Source organism: Lissotriton vulgaris, chromosome 9, assembly GCF_964263255.1.
Source record: "Lissotriton vulgaris chromosome 9, aLisVul1.2, whole genome shotgun sequence".
Taxonomy (NCBI): Eukaryota; Metazoa; Chordata; class Amphibia; order Caudata; family Salamandridae; genus Lissotriton; species Lissotriton vulgaris.
Window position 1 is genome coordinate 151,610,082 of NC_141697.1, and position 25,444 is coordinate 151,635,525.

Consider the following 25,444-nt stretch of genomic DNA (forward strand, 5'->3'; position numbering starts at 1 on the left):
TTCCTTAATAGAATTGGAAATTCTTAAATCACAGATGCTATCCCAAATCTAACTCTATCTAATAAAGTGCTAGAAAAATGCAAAACCTTATTGCAGAAGGAATTTGAATTGGGAACATCCTTAATTCTACTACAAATGTCTGTGTACACTTCCTGCTAAGACTTGAAGAGACACACAGACGCTGTCAGCGTTCCATTTACACCCAATTGAAGCACTGCTGTTTTAAGATGGCCGCCAAGCATTACATAACCAGAGCCTGTCTTTACCGTCCGTGCTTGACTTCCCTAGTCCCTTTTTTGTTTCCAGACTCGGCGGCAGTTTTGGATACTGTTGAGAAAAGTAAACCGGCCAGTCTGTTCTGTAGGTGTTTACTGATGGCGTTTTCCAACCCATGGGACCCGGTGCAGCCGTCGGCCGCTGCATTAATGCTGACCCAGTGTATCAGCTCAGGAGTCCTGAGTCAGGTGAGCAACTGCCGCGATAACCGACCTCCGCCCAGTCAGTGTAATGTAACATACAGAATGAAATTGGGGAATCCTCATCAATCCAGAGGATGAGCTGCGCCTAACACCGACGTTGCTTTCTTTGGATGTAGAGATCAAGGTTCTATTCCCAGCGTCGATCAACATCCTGTGATTCTGGGCAAATCACTTAATCTCTCAGTGCGGAAAGAAACATGAGTCTGACCTTGTGGAATGTGGTCACGTAAAATCGCCACAATGCTTTTTGGGTTGAGCTCGTGCCATCTTAAACTTCAAAAAGTGAAAAAAGCCAAAATATAGTTTTTCAGGGGCTCCCTTACAGTTCCATTCTGTACACTACTGTTTACAAATCAATTGTTAACATTTTCCTGATGTAGATCACTACCTGGCAGCCTGCATTACACCCTCATCTAACATGCCACATCCTGTCAACCACATTTTTTCATGTTTTTGTTTTTATTTACTCATTCTGTGGATAGCACAGACAACGGAAGTTGTATGTCGTCAAAGATGCATGTATCGCTAATGGTATCGTAGACAAAGGAAACATTTCTTCTCTATGTATACGTAAGGAAGCATTGTCAAAGCCAATAGGCCTCATCTATGGGCACTATTGGTTCTGCAAATGGTTCAAGCCAAGCTGAACAGCATAACCGATGCTGTGTCGCATGGCTTGTAAATAAAGACAGATGGTATATTTTATTGTGCAGCAGGCTGTAATGTTATTATTCTGGAAAGCAGTTCATATTACAAGCAATATTAAATAATGCGTCTGTAAGTAACAATTATGGGCAGGAACTGAAGGAAAGGGTTTAATCTGATGTCATGTAAATAACGGTGAGAGAATGTTTTGTTCACTTCTATCGTGATTGTTTATACAGTGCACATCACAAAAGGATTTGTACATTGGTTCTTAAAAATTTAAATTATTAGCAAATGAAGCAGTATTCATTGTGCTCTACTGTGAAAGTATGAAAGGCTGAGTCAGTCGTGCTGCGAGGTGAGCCTTTAACATGCAGGTTACATACAAATATCTTAGAGTGCTTGAATCGCTGCTTAATGTTGCTAGTTTTAGAAGGCAGCTGAAGGAAATGACGTTCTCAAGTCGCCCATAGCATTAAAAAAATGGGAACTCTAAGCTGTGATGACACAGAATACTGTCTGCATCACACAAAACATGACACGTGTGGACAGAGAAATAATCCACTGCTAAATGGCAAATTTATTTTTATTTATTTAATGCGATTTTATATAGCGCAAACATTACCTGAAGGTGTTGGAGCGCTTTACAAAAGAACCAGTTGCGATACATAAGGATTTAGGATTACATGAGTTACATAAAAGATACAAACGGAAAAAAATTGCAAATGTACAAGTTGTAAAGTCACACAAGGAAGAGATACAAACAGAGTAAATTGCAAATGTACAAGTTGTAAAGTCACTCAAGGAAGGGATACAAATGGATAAACTCTAATAATCACATAGGAATGGTTGTTAGTACAAGGGTCTACTACATATACTAGTGGTTAGAGTTATCTCTATATAGATATATATACAAATAGTAGATTTGCTCAGGATTACATTTTACTAGCGATTAGGCTGGACAAGTATATATCACATATTTACAGAGTTAACAGGGATATAAAAAAAATCAAAAGGGGTAGAGAGCGGTAGGTGGGGGAGAAGAGTCAGATGCTGAGTTTGGTGAGAGGAGAGAGGGTGACCTGAGGGGGAGAAATAGATAAGGCAGTCCAGCAAAAGAGAAATGACTAAAGGTCGGCAGGATGGAATCCAATGGACCAAAGGAAAGGACAAGAATCCACAAAATAGCGGACCCAGGTCGTGGGCATTGATGGAAACCATCTCAAAATGGCAAGATGCACCCAGGTCAGGACCCAATAACCATGAGAGCAGAGTTCTATTAAGTGGGGTCGGAGGGGGAACGCAGTCAGAGCCCCGAGGAGCACTCCGCCATCTTGTGCTCAGCAAGCGCGCATCTGACCCGGAGAGTTTAATGCCGGTGGGGGGACAGGTCATCGGAGCCCCCCACCGTCAATACCATAATATCTGGGGGGACTATTAGGTTTGTACGGCGCAAGGCCCTAGTGTCCTTTTAATAGGCGCTAGGAAATGTAATGTTTGTTGTGTGATTTATGCACCTTGATTTATGCTTATAGATGTGCTTTTATGCTTATGTTTTCTACTGTGGTCTAGGTTTGATGTATTCCCTACTGCAGGTTATGTTACTAAGTTTATTTCCTAATGCAAGTAATGTTTAGGAGTTGTGGTCTACTAGATTTAGGCTTATGAGGTTGGTGCAGAATAGAGTTCTCGCCTTATGTGCTACTGTGCCTGTTCTTTGATGTAATTATGTTCAGTTCAGTTCAATTCAATTTTATTCGGATGCAACAGTACCCATAACAGCACACAAAACAAATACATCACAAAAATTAACTATAAAATTTGAAATAATTACAAAATATTCAATATACAGATGCTAAAGTGACTTTGTGCAAAGCTATACATCATGACAAAACATATAAAATTGTTAAAATAGAAAGGCATTACAAATTCCATTTATAACAATATCAAGGGTCTGTCCTAGTTCTGCGCGCCCTTACTGCCGTTTTTAGAAAAGTGCTAGTGCGGAAAATAAGATCAACATCGTCTAATTCTAACATGGATCGAAATGCTACCTCTAGGCTGATTGGTCTTCTTTTGTTAAAGTAAGGACATAAAAACTGTTGAAAATACTTGATATAGTATTTGCAGAAAAATATAAAGTGCATGATAGTTTGCTCACTCTTCCCGTCACAAGGGCACAAGTTCAAATTTGAATTAGGGCTATAACCAAGTGGAAAGCAGAGTGAAAAACGAATTGTACCGGCTCTCGGGCAGCCATGCGCTATATAAATCCCGCTTTCATTTCATTTCATTTCAGACGAAACATTAAACTTGTCTCCCATCGGCTCATAGGTAAGGACAAATACATATGAAGTGGATGACAATACCGTTCAATATCCATGTAGTTGCGTACAGTTATTTTCCTGGCCTCTGCCGCCTTCCGCTCGATCTTAGGGAGTACAGAGCATTCTGCATTTCTTTTTTTGCGACTGAGGCAGCAAGTGTGCAATCCCAAAAAATGCTTTCCATATTTATACTGCGCAAACTACTCAGCACACCGCTCAACCATTGGATTTCTCCTAGACAGTCCTTGATAATGAACTGTGTCAAGGAAGCTGCTTCATTCTTCCATACTGCAATCCACATGAGTGCTGGGCAAGCCCGAATAAAATCAGTAATAAAATTAATATTAAGCTCTTTGTGACATATGTATTGGGAGGTTGAGATTGGGACATTCAATAATTTCCTACAAAACCTATTCTCCTCCTGCTGTATAACGGAGCAATTGACCGTTCCCCATATCGTGGCGCCATATGTGGCTACCAGGGTGCACTGAAGTTTGTAAATTTTTTGTACACCTAATAGTGCACCCGTGGTCTTTACAGCGGGGTATGCTTAAGATCGAATTGGTTGCCTTTGAGAACTTGCTCCTGGCTAACTCCAGGAGCTGTTCGCAGCAAAGGCCAATCCTAAATATACAAAAGATTTTACCGCGGTCATCTTATGGCCGTCTATTATGATCGGGCGTATGTCATGCTTACCCGGGCCACTGCTCATTAAAAACGATTTTTTAAAATTTACCCGCAGGTCTAGATTTTTCATAACATTGTTAAAATTTTGGACAAGGAGGCGCAGTTAATTTGGTGTACGACCTATTAAAACTGCATCGTCAGCATAAAGGAGCATAGGGATGGGTACTTTATTAATATATGGAACATCTTGGGTGGCCAATTTCAGGGAGGCATTCAGGCCATTGATATATATTATAAAAAGCAGGGGGGCCAACACACAACCTTGTCTGACCCCCCCCCTGCCGATGTCAATGAGTCCCGAGACCTCTCCCCCGACCCAATTCTTACTTGGGTCTTAAGATCTCTGTGCAAAAAAGCCAAAAGGTAGACCAGAGTTTCATCCAGACCCCCGGCCAGAAGGATTGCCCACAGCTTTGACCTATTTACTAGGTCAAAGGCTGTGGACAAATCCATGAAGGCCATATAGACCTGGGATTTCTTAGCAATGGCATATTTGCCAATAATTAGGTTCAGGTTGAGGCATTGTTCCTTGGTTCCTACCTTACCCCTGAAACCCAGCTGATGGGGATCTAGGATGTTATTTGCTTCAGTCCAATCTGTAATTTAATTATAAAGAACTCTACCTAAAATGTTAAGGGTATTATCTATTAGGGAGATGGGGCGGTAGTTACACGGAAGTGACCTATCACCCTTCTTAAAGATCGGGAATATTATACTTCTAGCCCATGTGTCAGGTATCTTTGCCAACGTCAAATTGTTTAAAATATTCAAAACCAAGGGGATCCAGTAGGCCGGGTTCCACTTAATTAAATCTATGGGAAGCTCACCGGGGCCAGGTGCTTTGTTGCCTAGACTATGATTGATTGCTTCAATTACTTCTAAAATACTGATATCTATGGGTATTGGATTACCAAGAATAGGAGTTGAGTCGGATGAGGATGGCACAGAGTAGATGGTTGAGAAATGATCCACCCAAGCATCGCTAGGTATATTGCAGCTAATTGGCGTCAGTGACTGACCCATGGAGCGCACTTCCTTCACTGCCGCCCAGAAGATGTTACCATTTTTTAGATTAGGTGCATCGGACAGTTTGTCCCAGCGTTCCTTCAGAACTTCATTTTTCCGATTCTTGGTAGCCACCTTGTAATCATTTCTAGCCTGTTTAACCATCATGGGGCATCTCAGGGTAGTAGTTAATGCCCTAAGTAGGTTCCTGTTTGCTTCAGAACAGTCATGATTGAACCAACTGCGGGCAGATGCCACCTTTTGGGCAGGTTTAGATAAAATAGTTTTTATTGTCTGACATATCTTCCCGAAATCCTCAATTATCTGCGCTGGTGGGGATTCAAGGGAAAGGCAGGAATCGATAAGTGGCATATTGCCTTTTACCAATCTCCTGAAAATGTACTCTGAACCTTCCCTCACCGTAGAGACCCTGCTATTTGTCCGGTGGAGCTACCTGTTAGCTGAAGAGGAGATGGGTTGTGGATTCCCCCCGGCCGTCACCTACCCAGCCGGATTTTGGGCAGACTTTCCTTCGTCTCTGTCGTTTCCCCCTCCTACCCTTTTACCCCACCCCTTCCCCTCTACGCTCCCTTCTTCTCGCCCTCTTCCCCTTTAATGTTTTTCTGTTGAGACCTAGCCATTTGACCGATGCCCGGTGGACCTACCTGATAGCTGAAGAGGAGCTGGACTGAGGATTCCCCCTCAGCCGTCACCTACCCAGCTTGACCTTGGACAAACTTTCCCTTCGTCTCTCCGCTGTATCTATACACTACCCCTTTTGCCCTCACCCCCTTTCCATTCCTCACCCCATTTTCCTTTTCTTCTATGCTCCTAAAGTTTTTTCTGGTATCTTTTGTAACTATTTTCCCCTCGTCTCTACGTCCTGTCTTCCTCCTACCTCTTTACCCTATCCCCTTACCCTTCCTGCTCCATTCACCTTGTTCCCCTATGTTCTTTAAATGCTTTTGTTGATACTTATGTAACTTTTAACTGATGTCATTTGCAACATTATTGTCCCTCATGTAAAGCGCTCTGTTTCCATCGGGTCCAGCCAGCGCTATATAATAACTCATTAATTACATTTGTTCCCATTTAGTACTCTTTCTCCCTTTATCTACCACCCTAGCTCCTAGCTCCTATCCTCTCTCCCCTCAATCTCTCGCCTTACCTGCTCGTCTGCCTAGCCCCTTGTCCTTTGTGCCCTTTGACTAAGCACTCCTTCTCCCCTTGTTGGGGAAAGATCCAATATTTATACTCTGGAGTCTCAGCGTACCCGCTGAGAGAGTCCACTGCGCCCAGGGAGCCACTCGAAACTGAGGTATGGTATGGCACCCCTTGCCAAAGCACTCCCTCTCCCCTTTTTGGGGAAGGATCCAGTATGTAGGCCTGGAGTCTCAGAGACTCCTCTGAGAGAGTCCACTGCGTAAAGGGAGCCTCCCGCAACAGAGATAGGTAAGTGATACCACTTCCCCTGGGATCAGAGCATAATGGACTTTGGACGTTGCTTTGACTCGTCTACCGGTTTGTGTCCCCGTCGCCCTTCCCCTCCTCTTTCCTTGCGATGTCCTTCACCCTCCCCTCCTCTTTTCCGCCTTCATTACCTATCTACTTCCCCAGCTCCTTCCCCCTCCCCTGAATCTTTCCCCTTGCTTGCTTTTCCCCTTTCATATTTGTGCTTATTGTTTATCTTGACCTTACAAGTAACTATGTTGCCATGCTCTGATAACTGTGTAACCTTTGTAACGATGTAACCTGTCACAACGATCTGATGCTCATGTAAAGCGCTCTGATACCTCTGGGTCTAGCCAGCGCTATATAAAACCTTTAAAATAAAACACCAGGGTGATTAGCAGTGCCCCCGCTCATCGTCTACCATCCCGCGGTGCGTGACAGCAGACAGTGGAGAGACCCCATGCATCCAGCGCTGCGCTCACCCCTCAAGAAGCACATCGCCAGCCGCCAACTCCGCTCCGATCTCCCGCACCGCGAGTGCCTAGGCGAGGCTTGCTGAAGTGCTGGGGGTCTCCGAGAGCGCCCACGCCTACCGTGTGTAGTGTGGGAAGGTGCCGGCAGCTGCGGGCAGTGGATCAGCCTTGGCAGCAGTGATGGCCGGTGGCGTAGCTCCGCCGATGCATTCTGCGGTTCCTCTTCATTACTGGCGGGACGGCCGCCAGGTGGCACTGGGGAATCGCAGTTCTGCAGCCACCCACTCCCTGGGTGTGTTGGAATCAAGATGGGCCACTTTCAGGGATATTTCGCCGAAAAGGCGATCCCTGGCCCGGTAGCAGATGCCTCCTTTTCTTTATGCTTTCCTATGTGCACAGCATCAAGCACTAAGTACATCGACTAGCTTAACGTTACTGAATGTGGTTAAGGTTTCTGTGCTCTGGCTTGGAACTGTAACAGAAGAGTATGGGAGACAAGAAAGGGAGAAGTAAAAACATGAACATAACGCCACTTCTGCACCTGTTAAACACGGATGGGAAAGCAGATTGCATAAGGATTGCTTCGGTACATGCTCTCACCCACTCAATTATATTTTTGGGTAACCCTGATGGAGAATTTCTTAAGTGAGTGTGTCTGGAGATAATTTATGTTTCTAGACAATGTGAACATTTTTTTTTTTAGATATGTAGGGTATATGCATTCTAATTAGATGCTTCCAGTTGTCACATTTCATGCTCGAGTTGCCCACCGAATCCTGTTTTTTGCCTTTTGAAATGTGTACTTCACTTACGCGGTAAAAGAAAAACGACGAGTACCTGAATGCAATGAGGAAAACCATGACTGTATTAGTCAATTACACTTTTGCAAAAAAAATGTAAGTGCTCCGTTCTACATGGTATCCATGTGTCCCCAAATCGTGTGACACACATTCAGCTAGCAAAAACATCACATGGTAAAGGGAGCGAGCGCTGGTGTGCAGGGCTCCCAAACAAAGTACAAACATGGTAGCAGTGGATGGATGCAAGTACGATAGAAGTACTTCGCCAATGCACTGGGGGGGGGGGGGGGGGGGGGGGCTGAACACAAGAAGATGCATGCCATGTACCAACCAAAATGAAGGATTTGAAAGTGACGAAGGAACACATAAATGGTAAGCCTATAGGCGGGCTGAAGTGCACTGAATTATACAACGCAGTCTATTCGAGACAGCGCATGCGCTCTCTAGCCAAGACCGGAAAACATGTCTTGTAAAAAATACATTTGTTCCATTTGGTGTCATGCAGTATTGTGACATTGTTTATTTTTGTATCAGAGCCTTGCTAGCCTTCCTGATTATGCTAGGCAGGGCCAGCGCTAGGTGTGGGCAGCTGCCCAGGTCCCGATGCTTACCTTATCACTGTAGGGTCCCACATCTCTTTTTCTCTCAGCTTGCCCTCGCAGTGCTGTGTCAAAGCTGCAAGGACCAGGGATGGGTTTCCTGGGCCTCCTCACTATGGCCAGAACTGTGAGGCCCAGCTGAGGTCTGGAGAGAGCAAAACATGTCCACTTTCTCTGGGTATCACAGTGCTGGACCATGGCTGGGAGGGCCATGAAACGTGTGGCCACAACCCCTGGGCCTCACAGCTCTGCATGTATGCCAACTTATGCAAACAAGAAAGAAAGAGATGTTGGAAAAAAAATCAGAGGGACACCCCTCCCCTGGGTTTGCAGTTATGACCCAGCACAGCAGAGGGAGCAGGTATTGCCAAAGCCAATAGGTCTTGCCTATGCAAGAGCTATTGGCTTTGACAGTTTGTATTAGCCATGTTTTACACCAGCGTGGTTGCAGTTCAGCATGGCTAAAAGTTAGTGGCGTAGAGTTTCGTGGAGTGTTGTGGTGTAGAGTGGAGTGGCATAGTGTTGTGGAGTGGCAAGCAGGGGAGTGGAATAGAGGGATTTGAGTAGAGTGGCCTAGAGTTGAGTGATGTAGAATGTTGTGGAGTGGCGTAACAGAGTGAAGTAAAATGGCATGGGGTGGAGTGTCAGTGTTGTGGAGTAGTGTGTCGTAGAGTTGAGTAGTGTAGAGTGGAGTCTGCATGGTGTGATAGTGCAACTTCTTTTGAATTGAAATGACCATTAAGTTTGCACAGACACCCAGGTTTGCTGATGATCTATACAGCTCACAGGCGATAATGTGTGAAAATAGCATCACCTAGTGTATTGATTTGATCATTTGAAAATATTGATTTTCAGCACACTTGAGAACTGCTTGATTTGTGCTTTCATAATTCTGATATATTTTCACAGTTCATTTACAGACATTTTAATTTTGTTGGTAGTAGAAAAAAGCCTTTCCTTTCACGCTCGTAGATTGTTAGATAAATCCTCTCACTTTGAAGTCAGAGAAAGAAAAGTAAACCCCAAGCTTTCTCGGAAACCAGAGCCTAACATCTGAACTCTTTCTTTGGATCTACAGCAAATGTGACAAGATAGGAACAACATTGAAAGGCCTGTTTCCAGAAAGTGAGTACTCAAGGAAGATTACAACAGACAGATTACGCTCCGCCGGAGGGACAAAGACATGCTGGGCAGCCTAAAACAAATAAAGCCAGCAAATGAAATGCAAGTAAATGGGAGGTACTAAGCCAATGGCGAGCAGTGGGTGAAATGCATTCTTAAGTCTGCTTTCAGAATGTCCCCAAGAAATCTTTAGCAACATGACAGCTTTGCTGTCTGGTAGGCTTCAACCTAAAAAGGCTCCTCTCCTGGGCTTCACTGCGCTAGATCATGCTTATAAAGACCAGGGGAGTGAGCTCTCCTCCTGGGCCTTGCAACGCCAGACCATGACTGTGATACTCCATACCCTTGGCCTTGCAAGACAAGATAATGGCTGTGAGGTCCCTGGATCTCAGGGACGGTAGAGGATGGCTGGTAGGCCAAGGGGAAAGGACCAAAACAAATGATTGAAGGGGAACAGTTATGTGGAAAAGCCCACCGGTTTCCCTGAACTGATATACATAAACCGAAAGTGGAGGATGCCTCCCAAACTAAGCAGTCACTATGCCCTGCTTCTTAGTGCTCACCAGGCACAGTACATGTGTTGTTATAGAACCCTCATCCACATTCTAATGATGTGCCATGCTTCCTCATCTGGCCGTCACCTAGTGAGGTACTCGCCACTAGGTGGGCCCACCTCGCAGTGGGAGTGAACACTTTGATATTCTCTATGTTTTTAATAGAATCTAAGGACAGAAAACGTTAAAATTATCTCCAGGGAGCTTGTTGTATTCTATTTCCATGGTTACTGAATGTGGAATTGGAATGTACTGGGGGATTCCAGCTGATCATTCGAGCTCCGACGGTTATGCGGAGACCTCTGAAGTAGGCTGGTGTGTTGGGACTGTGCTGTGTACTATTGGAGAATAAAGAAGACTTTAATCATCTTCATACTCTTGTGGATTCATTGAAGAACCCTTATTACAATTGGCGACGGTTGGGATATCCTTGTACACACTACAGCACTTCCTGACTTTGTTCTTGGAGTTTACGGATTTCTACACTGGTTGACGTGCAGTGCTTCATATCATGTTTGAACTGTAGTGCAGAAGCTTACAGAACTAGTTGGCGGCAGGTCGTATGTTTTTTTTTTTTTTTTCTCTTTAAAAAACTTCAATTGGGCCTGTCTCTCCTCCAACTGCCACCTCGCGAGCGCTCACTCCTACCTGCACATGTAATTCAGAATCTTCTTCACTAAAGATTCTTCTGCTCATCAGTCATTCTCCTTCCTGTTTGGTAGAGAAGGGGTTCCTAAATGACTAGTTTCAGATAATGGAGTCCAATTTAAGTCTCATTCTATGCAAAATATTTTAACCAATATGGGAATCATGCACATGACTGTGGCCCTCTATAGTCCCCAGGGCAATGGTTTGGTGGGGAGAGTGAAGTTTCCAAACATGCAGTCTTGGTAGAGAATGGGAAATGGTGGAGTATAAGGAATGTGGTTTTAGTGAAAAAAAATGTCCATGAAAATTGTGTCATTGAAACTCCTTGCACTTACTCTGGTCTGTCGTTAACAGATTGTTCTTTCTCCAGTCATTCTAATGATTTATCTTCTCACCACACTGGTGGTGGTGATGCCACGTTTTCTCAGGATGTTCAAAATGAAAGTTGTTCTGCCTCTAATTTTGCACTTTCTAATTCTTGCTTGTTGCAAGACCGTGATAGTGTTGTTGCTGATTCTAGAAATATAAACAGAGGAGAGAGGGACCCAAAACTCCCACAGGGGTAGGGTACCAAAAGACAATTGTCTAGAAAAGATTCCCCTGGGAGACCAGTATAGCAAACCACTCTTACAGGCACACTCGGCATACAACAAGATATCTATAGCACACTCACAAGTTATTCTATCCCCAAAGTGAACCAGAAAAGCAAATCGGATTGAAACAATTGAATAGTTTAAGAAAAATTAGCTTAACAATTTATTAACACGTGTAACAAAAGCAGCTATGTGATTAAAAATTCGTTGTACAATATAAATGACAAGTTAAAAACATTTCATAAAAACACATAAATTATAAAAGTGGGACAGAAATACAGCAAGACAAAATATATATCCAGTCAGGGAGCACCACGGTACTACGACCTATTGATAGATACATTTAATGCACAGAGCTCTAGGTAGAGAACACTTTAAGCTAGATACTCAAGAGCTATTGAATGCATATGGCATGTATCCGTGGAATATTCCCAGACAAAAAGCATTGACGCGTTTCGGCGGGTCCAAAATGGATAGCTGCCCGCCTTCTTCAGGATAACAACTTAATCTTCCCACATTCTATTGTAACATCTAATAAAAAAAACATATAAAACAACATACATATTATAATACAAACTAATAGTTTTTTTTTGTGCCATCTAGTGTGATCTTGTGAGACTGCTAGCAGCCTGAAATGTTTTTTCCAACCACAGGATGGTGGTTTGATACTTTGCTGTACATCATTGGAGTACTCTGTATTCCCTTAGCACTCAGCCAATCATAATATGGCGATCAGCATTTTTGTTCGCCGCAAAGTAGTCCGTTATCTTCAATAGTTTATCAGGGGACAGCGTCCCATCGCTTGAAGGCTCCTATTTTCCATTTTTCAGGGCAATACCTATGGGCGCCGTTATTTTAAGTCCTTTATTTTAGAAGCAAGGATTGCGTAATATCTAGATGTAGGCATTCTAAGATGGCGGCCACTCTAGTATAGGAACACCACGTGGCCCTTATATCCCAGCTGCCATGGATTTACAGCGGCCAGCGCGGGAGTTGTTCGATATATAAACGGGCACTATTTACTAATTCAGACGCCCTTGGAGGAACATTACCCCGCGTCAGAGCCCCTTCGATTTAATTCCTGGACAACCGCATGGAGGTAAGCTCATCTTTAGCGGTAGCGAAAAACAGTAACTTCAGTACGTGCAGACTAGCCCCCTCCGTTCTGCTGCACGTTTTTCTTCCGCTAGGATTAACTTTATAAGTGAAAACATCTATCTTTTTCATTGATTGAACCAATGGGGCTAGTTCCTCAACACAAAATATTAAAAAGGGTAGGGCTAAGCGAAGATCCCTGGGGAACTCCGCAAGGAAAACTAAAGGAATTTGATGAGAAGGCATCAATGTTTATAGTATGTTGAAATTCTCATCTCATCCTCTATATGTAATTCACAGGCCTGAAACTGGCTCATGAGGAGTACATTATTAAGCAGCATTCCAAACTTTTTGGACTTAGCAAAATGTCTGGACATCCTACTAAATGACCACTTGAATTTCTAATAACACAATAAGGAAGTAAATAAGAAGTCTTGATGGTCTCCACATGAGTCAGTTGGGAATTAGGCATGCTATCTTCTAGAGGACAGACCGAGTGCGATCTTCAATGGAATGAGACATCTATCACAAAGGACAAGATCCATTTCCATTTGACTCTTTTACTGGCAATTCTCACAATGAGAAGCCTCACTTTTCATAAAGGCTGTGTCTAGGGTGCAAGGTGGAAAAGACATTTGAAAATAAACCAGCCCAAACTAGTTCTGAAGCATGAAAAGTGAATCCACACCCCTTTGCTGTAAATTGTATATACTCGTAGGATTACTACCGCCTGATTGTTCCAGTTCTAATTTCTTCATGAACAAGGGAGGGAGTGCTCTGCAAAGTGCTAGAAGAACTGCTATGTAACTACAGCTCTTGTCTGCCTGACAACCAGTCTCCCAGATGTGAGGACATCACCTGAAGTATACACTTTCTGCTGGAAGAGTGGAGGTTATGCGTAGGGCATTGAAGCCCGCCTTCTAGGAAAGAGAAAGTGTTTTCTTTGCACAGCATGAGTTGAGACCATCAAGTATGTATGCATGTATTGCGACTTATATAGCGCACGTATCACCCGAAGGCATCAAGGCGCTTGCCTTGGGAACCCGTCCTGGCTTTTCCCTGTGAGATAACCCCTAGGCATCCCCAAGGTGAAAGCCAGGCATCCCGCAGCGGGTGGGCCGCCGTAGTGGAGATTAAGCAGCTATTGCCCAGAGTTGTAGCGTGGGACCCCATGATTAGAATAGGCACCGAGGTGAGAATTATCAAGTCCGTGGACATTTTTTGGGTTCAGGACCCTGCTGCGTCGGGAATTGAACCCTGGTCCCGGGCCAGACCTCTGCATCAGGGTCTGCCGCTCTAATCAGTGAGCCACACTTCTCCACTCCAAGGAAGAGAAGCCTGACATGCTGCATTCCTCTGGGAAATCGTGTTCCCAAGGGTGACTGCTATGCACTCTGACCTTCCCCTCCCAACGATTGCTGAAGAACCAACAAGCAGATATACAAGCCTCTGCTTGCAGTTGGAACAGAGCAAATGTAATGTGTGCCGAATTCTAGAGCGTGAGGGATTGAGACTGTTTGTTTTTTCCCCACATCAGTAACGGGGGTAAGAACAAGCAAGCTCCAATTTTGAACTTGTGGGATCAGCAAAACATAATGTGTGCCTATGTCTAATTCATGCCTCTGTCACAGAACACTGGCAACTAGTAGGTGAGGTCTTCTGGGTGGGAGAGAGTACTGGGGATGGGGGGGTTGTGGCACCTACGTAAGATGGTAACCATGGTTACCACCCTCTATTCACTAATTGGATTGCGTTGTGTATTATTTTGTTCTGCTGTGTGAATAAAAGTATTTACGTTTACAGAAAGAGAATCACTGTGCTGGAGGCTGGCTATTCAGTTAACTGTATCGGTTGGTTGGAAGCTTGTGACTGCTCGGCTGTCCTACCATGAGAATCCAGTGCAGGAATGCTTGTTCTTGACCCAATGTTTTGCAGAGCTATATATAGTACAATGGGCATCGGGACACCAGTTGCAAACTATCCCAACCACCTCAATTGTGTCACAGTAGCACTTGTCTGCCCTGTTCCCCCCCCAAAACGGCGCGTGACACACTGCAATTTGTTTTAAATTGTTAAATTGCAGAAACAACTAGAATATATATATATATATATATATATATATATATATATATATATATATATATATATATATATATATATATATATATATACACACACACACACACACTGGAACTCCGCATTACCACCTCCGATCCCCCAGGACCGGCGAAGCAGGAGACAGACCACAAGTTTCTTTCAGGTAAGTTTGTTTTCAGTTCTTCGTGGTACAACCAACCATGACGCGTTTCGGGCTTTGCAGCCCTTGTTTATATATATATATATATATATATTCACAGAAAAAACCATAGGTTATAGACCATATATAGTTAGGAATTTGCATTTACAAAACCTTGAAAATTCAATGAAAAAACCATAGGTTATAGACCATATATAGTTAGGGATTAGCATTTAAAAAACCTTATTTTATTTGCACAAAACCATTGAAATTCCATATATAGTTAGTTGCACTAACTATATATCGCGGACCCGCAATCCACTGCTAATGATGTCACATATTACATCATTCATGACATGGTCAGTGACATCACTGATGACAACACCCAGTGACTGTATGTTTCTGTAAAGTTAAAATATGTCTTACATATTGAAGAATGAGTGGATGTATAAGTGTCTGGATGAAGGATTTAGTAGGTGCATGACTGACTGTATGAGAGAATGATTAAATGTGTCTCACTGAGTGCATGGGTTAGTGATTAAAGTGTCTTAATTTGGCAATCATTATTTATGTTGTTCTGTAAACTGCTGCATGTTTAAATCAGTAGCTATATCAGAAACTATATGGGTTATTGAATGGTTGCCCAAGTATTTGTATGGGAGACTGAGTATGTGTGTGGGTGGCTGGGAGGTGTATAACTCTGTGCATAGATGTGTGAGCAGTTGATTCCCTAGGTGTATGGGTTCAAAAGTGCATGTAGAAACAGCTGTATGGACAGTTGACTGTGTGCATGAGTATATTGGTGAGTGAATGGATATCTCAGTGCTACATGTCAAAGTAAGTACATATGTAAAACACACTCCATGTGAGAGTTGACATATATAAATAACTGAACATAAGAGCCAGTGAATGTGAGAGTGGCTGTATGAATCATTACGAACTTGTATCAAGGATTGTATAAGAGAGTAAATATGTGTTAGTATATGTTTGAATAAGTAAGGTGTGTATAACTGTATAGTTGAGGAAATGGAGATGTGATTGATTCTTTGCATGACTGACTAGGTGTGTGAGTAACTCCATGGATGTGTGACAGTCTGTGAGTGCCTGTTTACACTGAGTGTATCTAAGGTTATATTAGAGTCTGAAGATGTATTATCACATAAATGATATCATCAGTGATGTAATCAGTAATGTCAAATGAGATGTCAGTGATGTCATCAGTGATGTCATTTGAGATGTCATCAGTGGTGTCATCAGTGATGTCATTTGAGATGTCATCAGTGGTGTCATCAGTGATGTCATTTGAGATGTCATCAGTGATGTCATCAGTGATGTCACTGACCATGTCATGAATGATGTAATATGTGACATCATTAGCAGTGGATTGCGGGTCCGCGATATATAGTTAGTGCAACTAACTATATATGGAATTTCAATGGTTTTGTGCAAATAAAATAAGGTTTTTTAAATGCTAATCCCTAACTATATATGGTCTATAACCTATGGTTTTTTCATTGAATTTTCAAGGTTTTGTAAATGCAAATTCCTAACTATATATGGTCTATAACCTATGTTTTTTTCTGTGAATTTCATTGGTTTTTTAAAAGCTAATATCTATAGCTGTAAAATATATTCTTTATTAAGTGACGTATCACGTAGCCCGTGAGACGCCTCATGATGCATCTCATAACCGTGACGTATCGTCTCTGCAGCGCGAACCAAACCCAAAACGTAAGCGCGCCAGAACACGCTTAAAGATATATATATATTTTTTTAACCTTAATTAGACAAAATCCACACGTGCACATATCACAAACGTTCAAAAAACACAATATGTCGGACTCCCGTTACGCTGCCGGTTAGCTGCCCGGTTAACATACCAGGAAGCACCTTTACCGCGAAAAATCGCAATTTTTTTTTCTTTTGCCCCGCAGGGAACTTTAATAGCCCCCTCATCAATCCTAGGGGTTCAGGAGGGGTCTGCCTTACCCCTTTCATTCATTTACACCTTTTTTTTCCACCTCTTGTCTCTCGATCCCACAGAGAGACAAGATGGCGGCCGCTCCAGACTGTTTACAATGATAACAGCCAATCAGCTTCTCCTCAGACTCCCGTTACACTCCCGGTTAGCTTCCCGGTTAGCTGCCCGGTTCGCGTGCCAAGACGCGTCTCTACGGCGAAAAAATCAGATTATTTTTTTTTTTTGGCCCCGCGTGGCTTTATAATATCCCCCTCATCAATCCTAGGGGGTCAGAAGGGGTCTACCTTGCCCTCTTCCTTCATTTCCCCCTTTGTTTTGGCCTCCTCTTGTCTCTCGATCCTACCGAGAGACAAGATGGCGGCCGCTCCGGACTGTTTAGAATGTTGACAGACACCGGAGAGCCAATCAGCTTCGCATCGCAAAGTTCCGTTACGTGAAAAGTACGCGAACCGGAGCGCTGCCCGGAGCGCTGTTACAGATATATATCTTATTTTAAACGTTAATTTCTCAAAATCCACTGAAGCACATATATTGAGACCTAGCAAAGGCACATCGGGCTAACAGTCCCTACAATTTTGCCAAGTTTCGTGCAAATCCATTCAGCCGTTCGAGCTAAAAGTGAGGCCAACCGCCCTATGGAAAAATGAATGGGAAAAACGCGTTTTGGGACCCCCCTTTTTTCTCGGCCCCCCCTTGACGGCCCCCCCCCCAAATTTTCAGGGGCTGCTCAGAAACAAAATGTGCCATTTTCCTGAAAATTTCAGCCAATTCCGTCCACAAACGCCAAAGTTATTAGACATAGAATTTTCAAAAGTTCCATAAAGAAAAAATCTTAACTATATATACCTACTGGCTATCGCCAGTAGGTAATATATATTTATTAATATGTGACCTCATCAGCAGTGCATTGCGGTCGCGCGAGTTATAGTTAGCTGAACTAACTAGAACAGGGAATTTCAAAGGTTTTGTATGAGTGAAATGTTCAGCTAACTATAACGTGTGAAACCTATGGCTTTTTCAATTAATTTGCAAGGTTTTTTAAATGCTAATTCCTAACTATAACGTGTGTGAAACCTATGGTTTTTTAAGTGAATATAAATATATATTCAATATATATATATATATATATATATATATATATATATATATATATATATACATACTCCATGAACACAACAGCTCTTTTTAGAGCCAACCAACATCTAAACACTCAAACTTATGTAACTGTATTTTTTTTTGTTTTTTTCTGACGTGCGCGCAACGTGCGCACCTCGCGATTTAAAAAAATTAATGAAATTTTTTTTTTGCCCTTTGGGTTCCTTCAGGGACACCCTGAGAAGGCCTAGGGGGTCAGGGAGTCTCTACCCTGCCCCCCTTTCACGTTCTCCACTTTTGTTATGGGCTCTCTTCTGCCTCGCAGTGACAAAATGGCGGCCAACACTTTCTGGTTTCCACCGATTAGAATGTTGACAGACGTATAACAGCAAATCAGAATTCTGCTCGCGCACACCCGATTCGCGCACGGTGCGCACTTATAGATATATATATTTTTTTCTTTTCATTTTCTCAGAAACTACTGGAAGGATTTACACCATTTCAGAAAAAGCGTGATCTGCGAATCAGACTCCACCATTTTGCCAAATTTCTTGTAATTCCGTTCAGCTGTTCGGGCTGTAGGTGTGTCTAATTGTCCTATGGAAAATAACATGGGGAATACACGTTTTGGGACCCCCTTTTTTCTCAGCCCCCACTTGACAAATCCCCCCCAAAACTTTCAGGGAATGAGCGGGCCATCTTCCTTGAGAAATTCGCGAAGATTCATCAACCGGCGCCAAAGTTATTCCCAATAGAATGTTGGGGATTTTCTATGGAAACTAGGTCCTAACTATAACTACCTTCTGGCGACCGCCAGTAGGTTATATATATATTTATATATTTCCAACAATGGCCCGAAAGCAACGAAAGCGCACTCAACAGCCGATAATTAAAATTGGAAACCAGCATCTGCATTCGGATGTCTTTATTTTATCTCGCCTGACGTGTTTCGAGGCTTGGCGCCTCTTATTCATAGGCAGCTTGCGTGCGAGTTCTCACAGAAAGGCTTTAATCACTGATTAAGTGCATGTGATTTCGATTTATCTTGACCTCCAATACGTCACATTGAGTATGTGTAGTTTATACATGTTGGGATTTGTAGTCCTTAAAGCCATTAAAGCCATCATTGTACTTTGGTAAGTTCTGTGCGCTCACATCTTTTAAGCAAATTTAAATACCACAGTGGGCTTCCGAGTGTTGCGCTGGGCATGTAACTCCCATCTGCTGTGCTGAACAATACTGTTAATTTCACTGCTTTAGAATATTTCTGTCCTCACTAAATAATTTTCCTGAAATCCATTACATATTAGAATATACTGCCAGTAATATGGAACACTGAAACAATACATTTAAATGCACATCTTGTCTGAAAAGTTAAGAATGCTGTTTATTCTATTGCTTTGTTATTTTCACAGAGCATGCTGGACTTTGCCCATGAAGATACTCGATGCTTTACTAGAGTTACAGAACTGGAACGCCTTTTGGACATCAAGGCAGAAATAAATCAGGTATGCCACTTTTTCGTTATTGTATATAACCTTGGTACACTCTGCTACAAGTCTGGGGAGATAACCTTAATACTCTGTAGGGCAAATCACTGCTTAAGAAAGCATGGCTGATGTAAATCCCCTTGATACTACAAAAGAAAGGAAGTCTCCTTCTTGCTAGCAGGAGTAGATTCCGGAAAAAGTTGTGGGTGAAGCTGCAGCAAAGGAGAGTGGAGATAACTAGGTGAATATAATTAAGGACTTCCTCTATGGGTAACAAATATCTAGGGACCCAACAAGCCTTTCAGGGCTGGAAAGAAGTCAAATGAGGCCTTTCATGGGCCACAGCACCATGCTGTTATATGTAAACATGGTATTTGGAGGAGCAAAGGGGTTATCCTTAGATTTCCCAGTTATCAAAGGCTTTAAAGGGCCACATTACGAAGATGTCTCAGTCTCCATCTTCAGGAAGAAACGACCATGTAAGTGCCATCTGACTGCACTGGGGAACCTCTGCAAGGAAAAAAGACCTTGATCAACCCCGGAAAATCCTAGCGTTTGTCCTCCAGAGAAAGAAAAGGTAACATTTACAGGTTAGGAAGGACAAAATTGAGCAAGAAAAATAATTCCTGTATTTTGATGATATAACTGCCAATCCAATTAATTTAAAGTATGAACACATCCCCAAACTAGAACTTGGCAAGAACTATGGCAATGGCATCAGCAGTCAAGTGGACATGATCATCTAAGCAACATATGGATGCAGGCTCTCGTACAGGTATGAAAAATGAGGGTTGAGCCCCAATACGAGTGAAGTAGGTGTAACAGAAATGAGATTCTTCAAAAAACTTCAGTGCTATAAGAATCCCTCAGCTGCTTCCCTCAAATGTTTCCTGAGAAGGATGTTTTTGAATGGAAGGAGGTGAAGAAAATCTCAAAGCTGATATCCAGTGAAAAGAAGTCTCGCGAACGTGTCTTGTTGGATGCTGCCTGGAGAAAGTTTGTGAAAACTGGCAACCCCAAACTGTATACAAAGGGCTGGGAAGAGTACATTATCAGGTCTAGAGACCACATTTCCGTTGTTCTGATAATACGAAGCTCTGATTATTAACGTCCCTTTTGACAATATGAGGAATCTGCATTGCATAATATGAAGTCCCCATTTCAAATGGCCTGCTAGGGGAAAGAATCGGACACATCCTTATCGACGGTAATTACCCCACCCCAAGACAGCTGGCTGTTTGTGTTAACGAGATCTAATTATCTTCTCCTAGGAGTGAACTTAGTCAAATCTGGAATGTCAGGCAAATGCACATGTGCAGAAGTAAAGAAACTCTGCAACATGTGTTTTAATATGTCAAGATGTTAGACAATTAACAATGAAACATCCGAAAGAGGTCAACATGCGGCCACTGCAGACCCCTCTTCAGCAGATTATCTACACAAATTGTGACATTTCTGAGGGAAAGATTGTAGAAAGTAAGTCTGAGGCTATCTCTACCATAGTCTTTAACTGGCACTAGATGTTGGGCATGAAGATGGCATCTAAGTAAACATACAAAAGGTAGAATGTGAAAAACAGCACGATGTCCAAGGGAATTAGCTTAGATAATGTACTTAGCAAAATAAGGATACCCCTGTCCATCTCGGGGCTACTGTACGTGACTTAGAGCAAGCATCTACTTTAGATTGGGCAGGCTGAGGATAGACATATATTCCTTAAAATTATTAGCAGTGACACACATGTTTTTGTGGGGGTTTACTAAATTGAAATCCCACCAACAAAGTTGTGCTAGGTTCTCAGCTTGATGACAACGGGAAGGACATGGGCACAGATTTGCTAACAGTCAGATGTTCCCACAAATCAGTTCTTCAGGAGATTTTTCCAAGTCTTTTTTTTGTGAGAGACAGAAATATATTCCAATCACATGCACATGGCAGACATATCCGGGACAGAGTCCGAATGTTCTGGATTCGTAGCAGCTGATGGAAGGCCTTGAGCTGCACTGTATCCTGGTTCCCTCCCATAAATGGCAACCTCTATGAAGATGATGTCAGGAGGGTCACAGTCATTTGGAAGTGGTGTATGACTGACTCTGACGAGCCCACCTTCAACAGCCAGTCGTTGAGGTAGGGGAAACCTGGTATCCCAAACTCCGAAGGTGTCCTGTGACCACCGCCAGCACTTTTGTGAACAACCAAGGGGCTGTGGTGAGGCCGAAGGGAAGCACTGCAAAATGAAAGTGCTCCTGGGCGTCTTTAAACCGCCTGTAACATCTGTGGGACTACAGTGTGGGAACATGAAAAATAACATTCCCTGAAGAGCCAAAGACACCTCACCATTCAGAGCCCCAAGTTTAGAGCAGCCAAGATCAGGGCCAGCGTGATCATTTTGACTTAGTCGTTCCACAAGAAGGTATTCCGGAGCTGAAGTTCCAATATAGACCAGAGGCCTCTGTGCTTTTTCGGCACAAGCAGATAAGAAGAGTAATACCCTCTCCTCTTTCAAAGTCTGAAACGCTCTCCTCTTTCCGAGTTTAGAACCCTCTCAATAGTACTTTTGGAGAGCAACACTCGCATCTCCTGTAATAGAATGGAGAAGTGCTCCTCTGACAGTCGGTCGGATATGGGGAGGAATATGGCAGAGCTAAAATTAGGGGTACAGTATAGCCATGCTGAACGATTTGTGTAACTTATCTGTCAAATGTGATGAATCAACACCCCAGGAAGAAATACTGAACCCATGAGATGGGTGTGTGCAGGTAAGGGCAAAGTAAATCTGCTTGGTGGCTGAGAATACTGGTGACACTGGCCAGTGCTTTGTATGGAATACCCAAGTACCCGATCTCAAAAGGACTAGGGTGACTGCTGCAACAGTTGGGGCAGCTATCGCTGTCTGCCATCAGCCACCTGGAGTATCCTTTGAATTTTCTGAACTTTTGTGAGAATTGCTTGACAGGGCCTAAGAGACTTGGCAAAAGTGCTGTGGCTCTTTTGTCCTTGAAACACCCAAGGGCAGAATCGGCTTTTTCATCAAAAAGACATGAGACCTCAACGTAATTATCCATAAAAGAGGCACATCTCCAGAAAATCCTGTGGAGCGCATATGTGCATGGCGGCAGAGCACAACTCTGGTGCCTACTGTGCCTCCCAGTCAATCAGTAGTACCAAGGCCAGCACAAATCGTGTATTTGGCCGCATCCTGACCGTCATGAATTGTTTGAGCCAGAGTAGGCCTAAGATCGTCCCGGATTGCCAGCACTATCTCACTGGCCATGTCCTAACTGGTATGTGTGTAACGACCCAACAGACAGACTGCATTGACTGATCTCTGTGCAAGGTTACCCGAAGAGAACTTTTGTTTTCCAAACACTTCAATTTTCTTGAACTCCCTATCTAGAGGAGTCTTGGGAAATGAACTGGGTTTCTCTCTCATAGATATCTTTTGAAAGTCATAAGCACTGAATAGTCCTGCAAACGTGCAATATATCTTCTTAAGTATAGATGTTTGCCTTTCTTCAGTAAAGCCTGAAGAAACACTTAAGACATTAATATTTTGCAGCATATAAGGAAGGCTACATTGGCCAATTGCTTCAGATTGCATTAAAAAAAGTCTAATAAATAGATGAAAAAATTCAGGCAAATTAACTGGAATTGTGATATTTGACTGTTGAAATCTTTCTCGAACCTTTTTTAAAAGGACAAAAATGAAAGCAGAGAAGACAATGTAGCCCCATAGGATGCCATTATGTAGATGTGAAATGAGCAATTGCGCCTTTAGTGGCTCATAGCTCATCAGTATCCCATCATGCCCAGCAGATTACAGTTGCCTCAGTTCTTTATCCAGCTCTTGGTGACAGGGTTGTGGAGCACTGGGCATGACCTTTTTGGCTTTTTTTCCTCAGAAATTTGACTAGGAATTCTTTGAAAACTACTTCACTTGACAGCTTTCATCTGTACCAGATGTAGTCTGAACATGGGACATCATGGGAGCAAGGAGAGGGTCAGTCCTCTACCAAGGCTCTTCCACCTTACTCTGAGGACTCCAGGCGAGGGAGATACAAAAAGAGAGACCACCATCAAAAACAACATTGTACCAGGTCAACGTAGAGGACATCAACGGTGAACTCGCCGTCGAGAGCCGGTAAATGCCGAAGGATTTCAAGACGTAGGAGAAGTTCAACGTCAAGAAGTCTGTCTAGGCATAGGAAAAGATCGACGTTGAGGAGTCTGCCAACATCGAGGTACTCCAGACCTGTAGAAAGAATCAGAAAATCAAGATTAAGGCGTTTAACATCAACTTCTGATACTGAATATTCCAGGGCATATTCACCATTGTTTCCCATATTTCTTCCAGATTCTCCCTCGCCTTCACTACCTCCTCTGGTGCCTCTTCCATCTCCTATACCGGCACCTTTCCCACAACCAGAGACACCTTTGGAAGCACCTTTGCCGGGGAAACCTCTTACTATTCCAAGATCTCTATCATCTCACTCCAGATCTCGACATTGATCTAGAGCACGGGTGCCTTCGAAACACTGCTAGCAATCTCGGCACTCCTCTTCACACCGAGACATCGCTATCTATCTCGGCACTCCTCTTCAACTGATCTTCCAAGCACACACGTCATTACCATCCTGCGTCCAGATCTACATCTAGAACAAGATCAAAATGCAGAACTCTTTATTCGACTTCTTCCTCCAGTGCTGGAAGATATTCACCAACTCAGCCAAGAGTCTCTCCATTTGACAACATTAACACCTTTCAAGAGTTGCTACTCAAAATTAAATATTCTGTTACCTGCCTGACAACATAAACAGCGGTGATTTTTCGAGATGTTCCACCAACAAACAGAGTCTATACCCCTCCTGCTCCTAATTCTGGGTTTATTGGAACCAGCAATTGCACTGTTCCTTACTCCAAATCAGCTTTGTTGAGGTTCCAGAAAAAGTATGGACCTCCGTAGAAGTACACGCTATTCCTTTGTTCTGATCCTCCTCCTGATTCAATGGTCATTCTAATTGCAAAAAATGTGCATTCTACTACTCCTTCGTCTACAGGCCTCCCGATCAAAAAGAGTAAAAAAACTTGATTTGGCTGGGCGCTAGGTGTGTAGTACGGCAGCCAGTATAATGAAGGACGCTAGTGTATCTGCCCTGCCGGGCAGGTAAAACAGGGCCTCATTAGACTCCTTGCAGCAGTTTGCAGAACACCTCCTGAGAGATTGAAGGGACGATTAACTTGAAGTGGAATATGGGTCCATAATGGTCTCCAACCAAGTAATTGGTGCTGCTGCAGACACTTCACTAGTGGCATCCCATAAATATTGCCATGGATCGACCCTTAGGTGGCATTCTTGGCTTTGTTTAACAGCACTAAAACAAGAATCCCAGTAGAAGATTCTTAATCTACTAATCTCTAGCAACACCATACTCTGCAGTCATACCAATGATGAAATGGCTCCGATGAAATCAGAAAGGGACACCATAAAGACGGTGGGCCTTGAAAAGCATAAGGAACAACACAGACAAAGCTGTATGAATGATGTTTCTATCAACCGAGGGTTCAAACCCCTCAGTGGTTGCAAGATCACCACCTGCATCATCAACAAAGACCTTTCCAGGAACACCAATGTCGTCAACCCAAACAAAATGTTGGTCATCAACTTGCCCAAGCAGAAAAGGCTCCAGCAGGCTCCAAGAAATGAATCTCTGCTTCCCCGTCTTCCGTTTCCCACTCTGGTAGGGGGAAGTGTCTTTCATTTCCTGACAGTGGCCATCCATCAATTTTGTGAAAAGAAAGGCCCCAAAAATGAATTCAGGGAGGAGCTTCGCGGGTGCCCAAGATGGCCGCGTAAGCTCGGAGCTCCGTGGACCGTCCGACCCGCCGCAAATATCCTGCCTGACATCCTAATCCACGTTGGTGGAATTGTATTGCTGGTGGTCTGCTGAGGCGGGGACTGCAATCGGCTTTCAAATCGGTAGTTCCTGTGCAAAGTTATGTCGAGCTGAACTCCGCTCCGTGACGGTGCCATTGTCCCTCTGTGGTAAATATTTGATTTACCGTCCTAATTTCTATGCAGGTAAGTACTTTAACAAAAATAACTCAATCGGAAAGAAAGAGGCAGAGTCCGTGGTGTTAGAGTTCTTAGGGGTTTTATTCCTTA

General features: G+C 43.2%; 1 protein-coding gene across 1 annotated transcript in view; it reads left to right on the forward strand.

Annotated features, from left to right (window-relative positions):
* Window positions 1–314: 314 nt before the first annotated feature.
* HAUS2 (HAUS augmin like complex subunit 2) overlaps window positions 315–25,444 on the forward strand; it is a 93,738-nt gene continuing 68,608 nt past the window's right edge. The window contains exons 1-2 of the mRNA XM_086936588.1: window positions 315–464; window positions 19,207–19,299. Coding sequence (XP_086792714.1) covers window positions 375–464; window positions 19,207–19,299 — 183 coding nt within the window. The 5' untranslated portion in view covers window positions 315–374. The remainder of the gene's footprint in view (window positions 465–19,206; window positions 19,300–25,444) is intronic.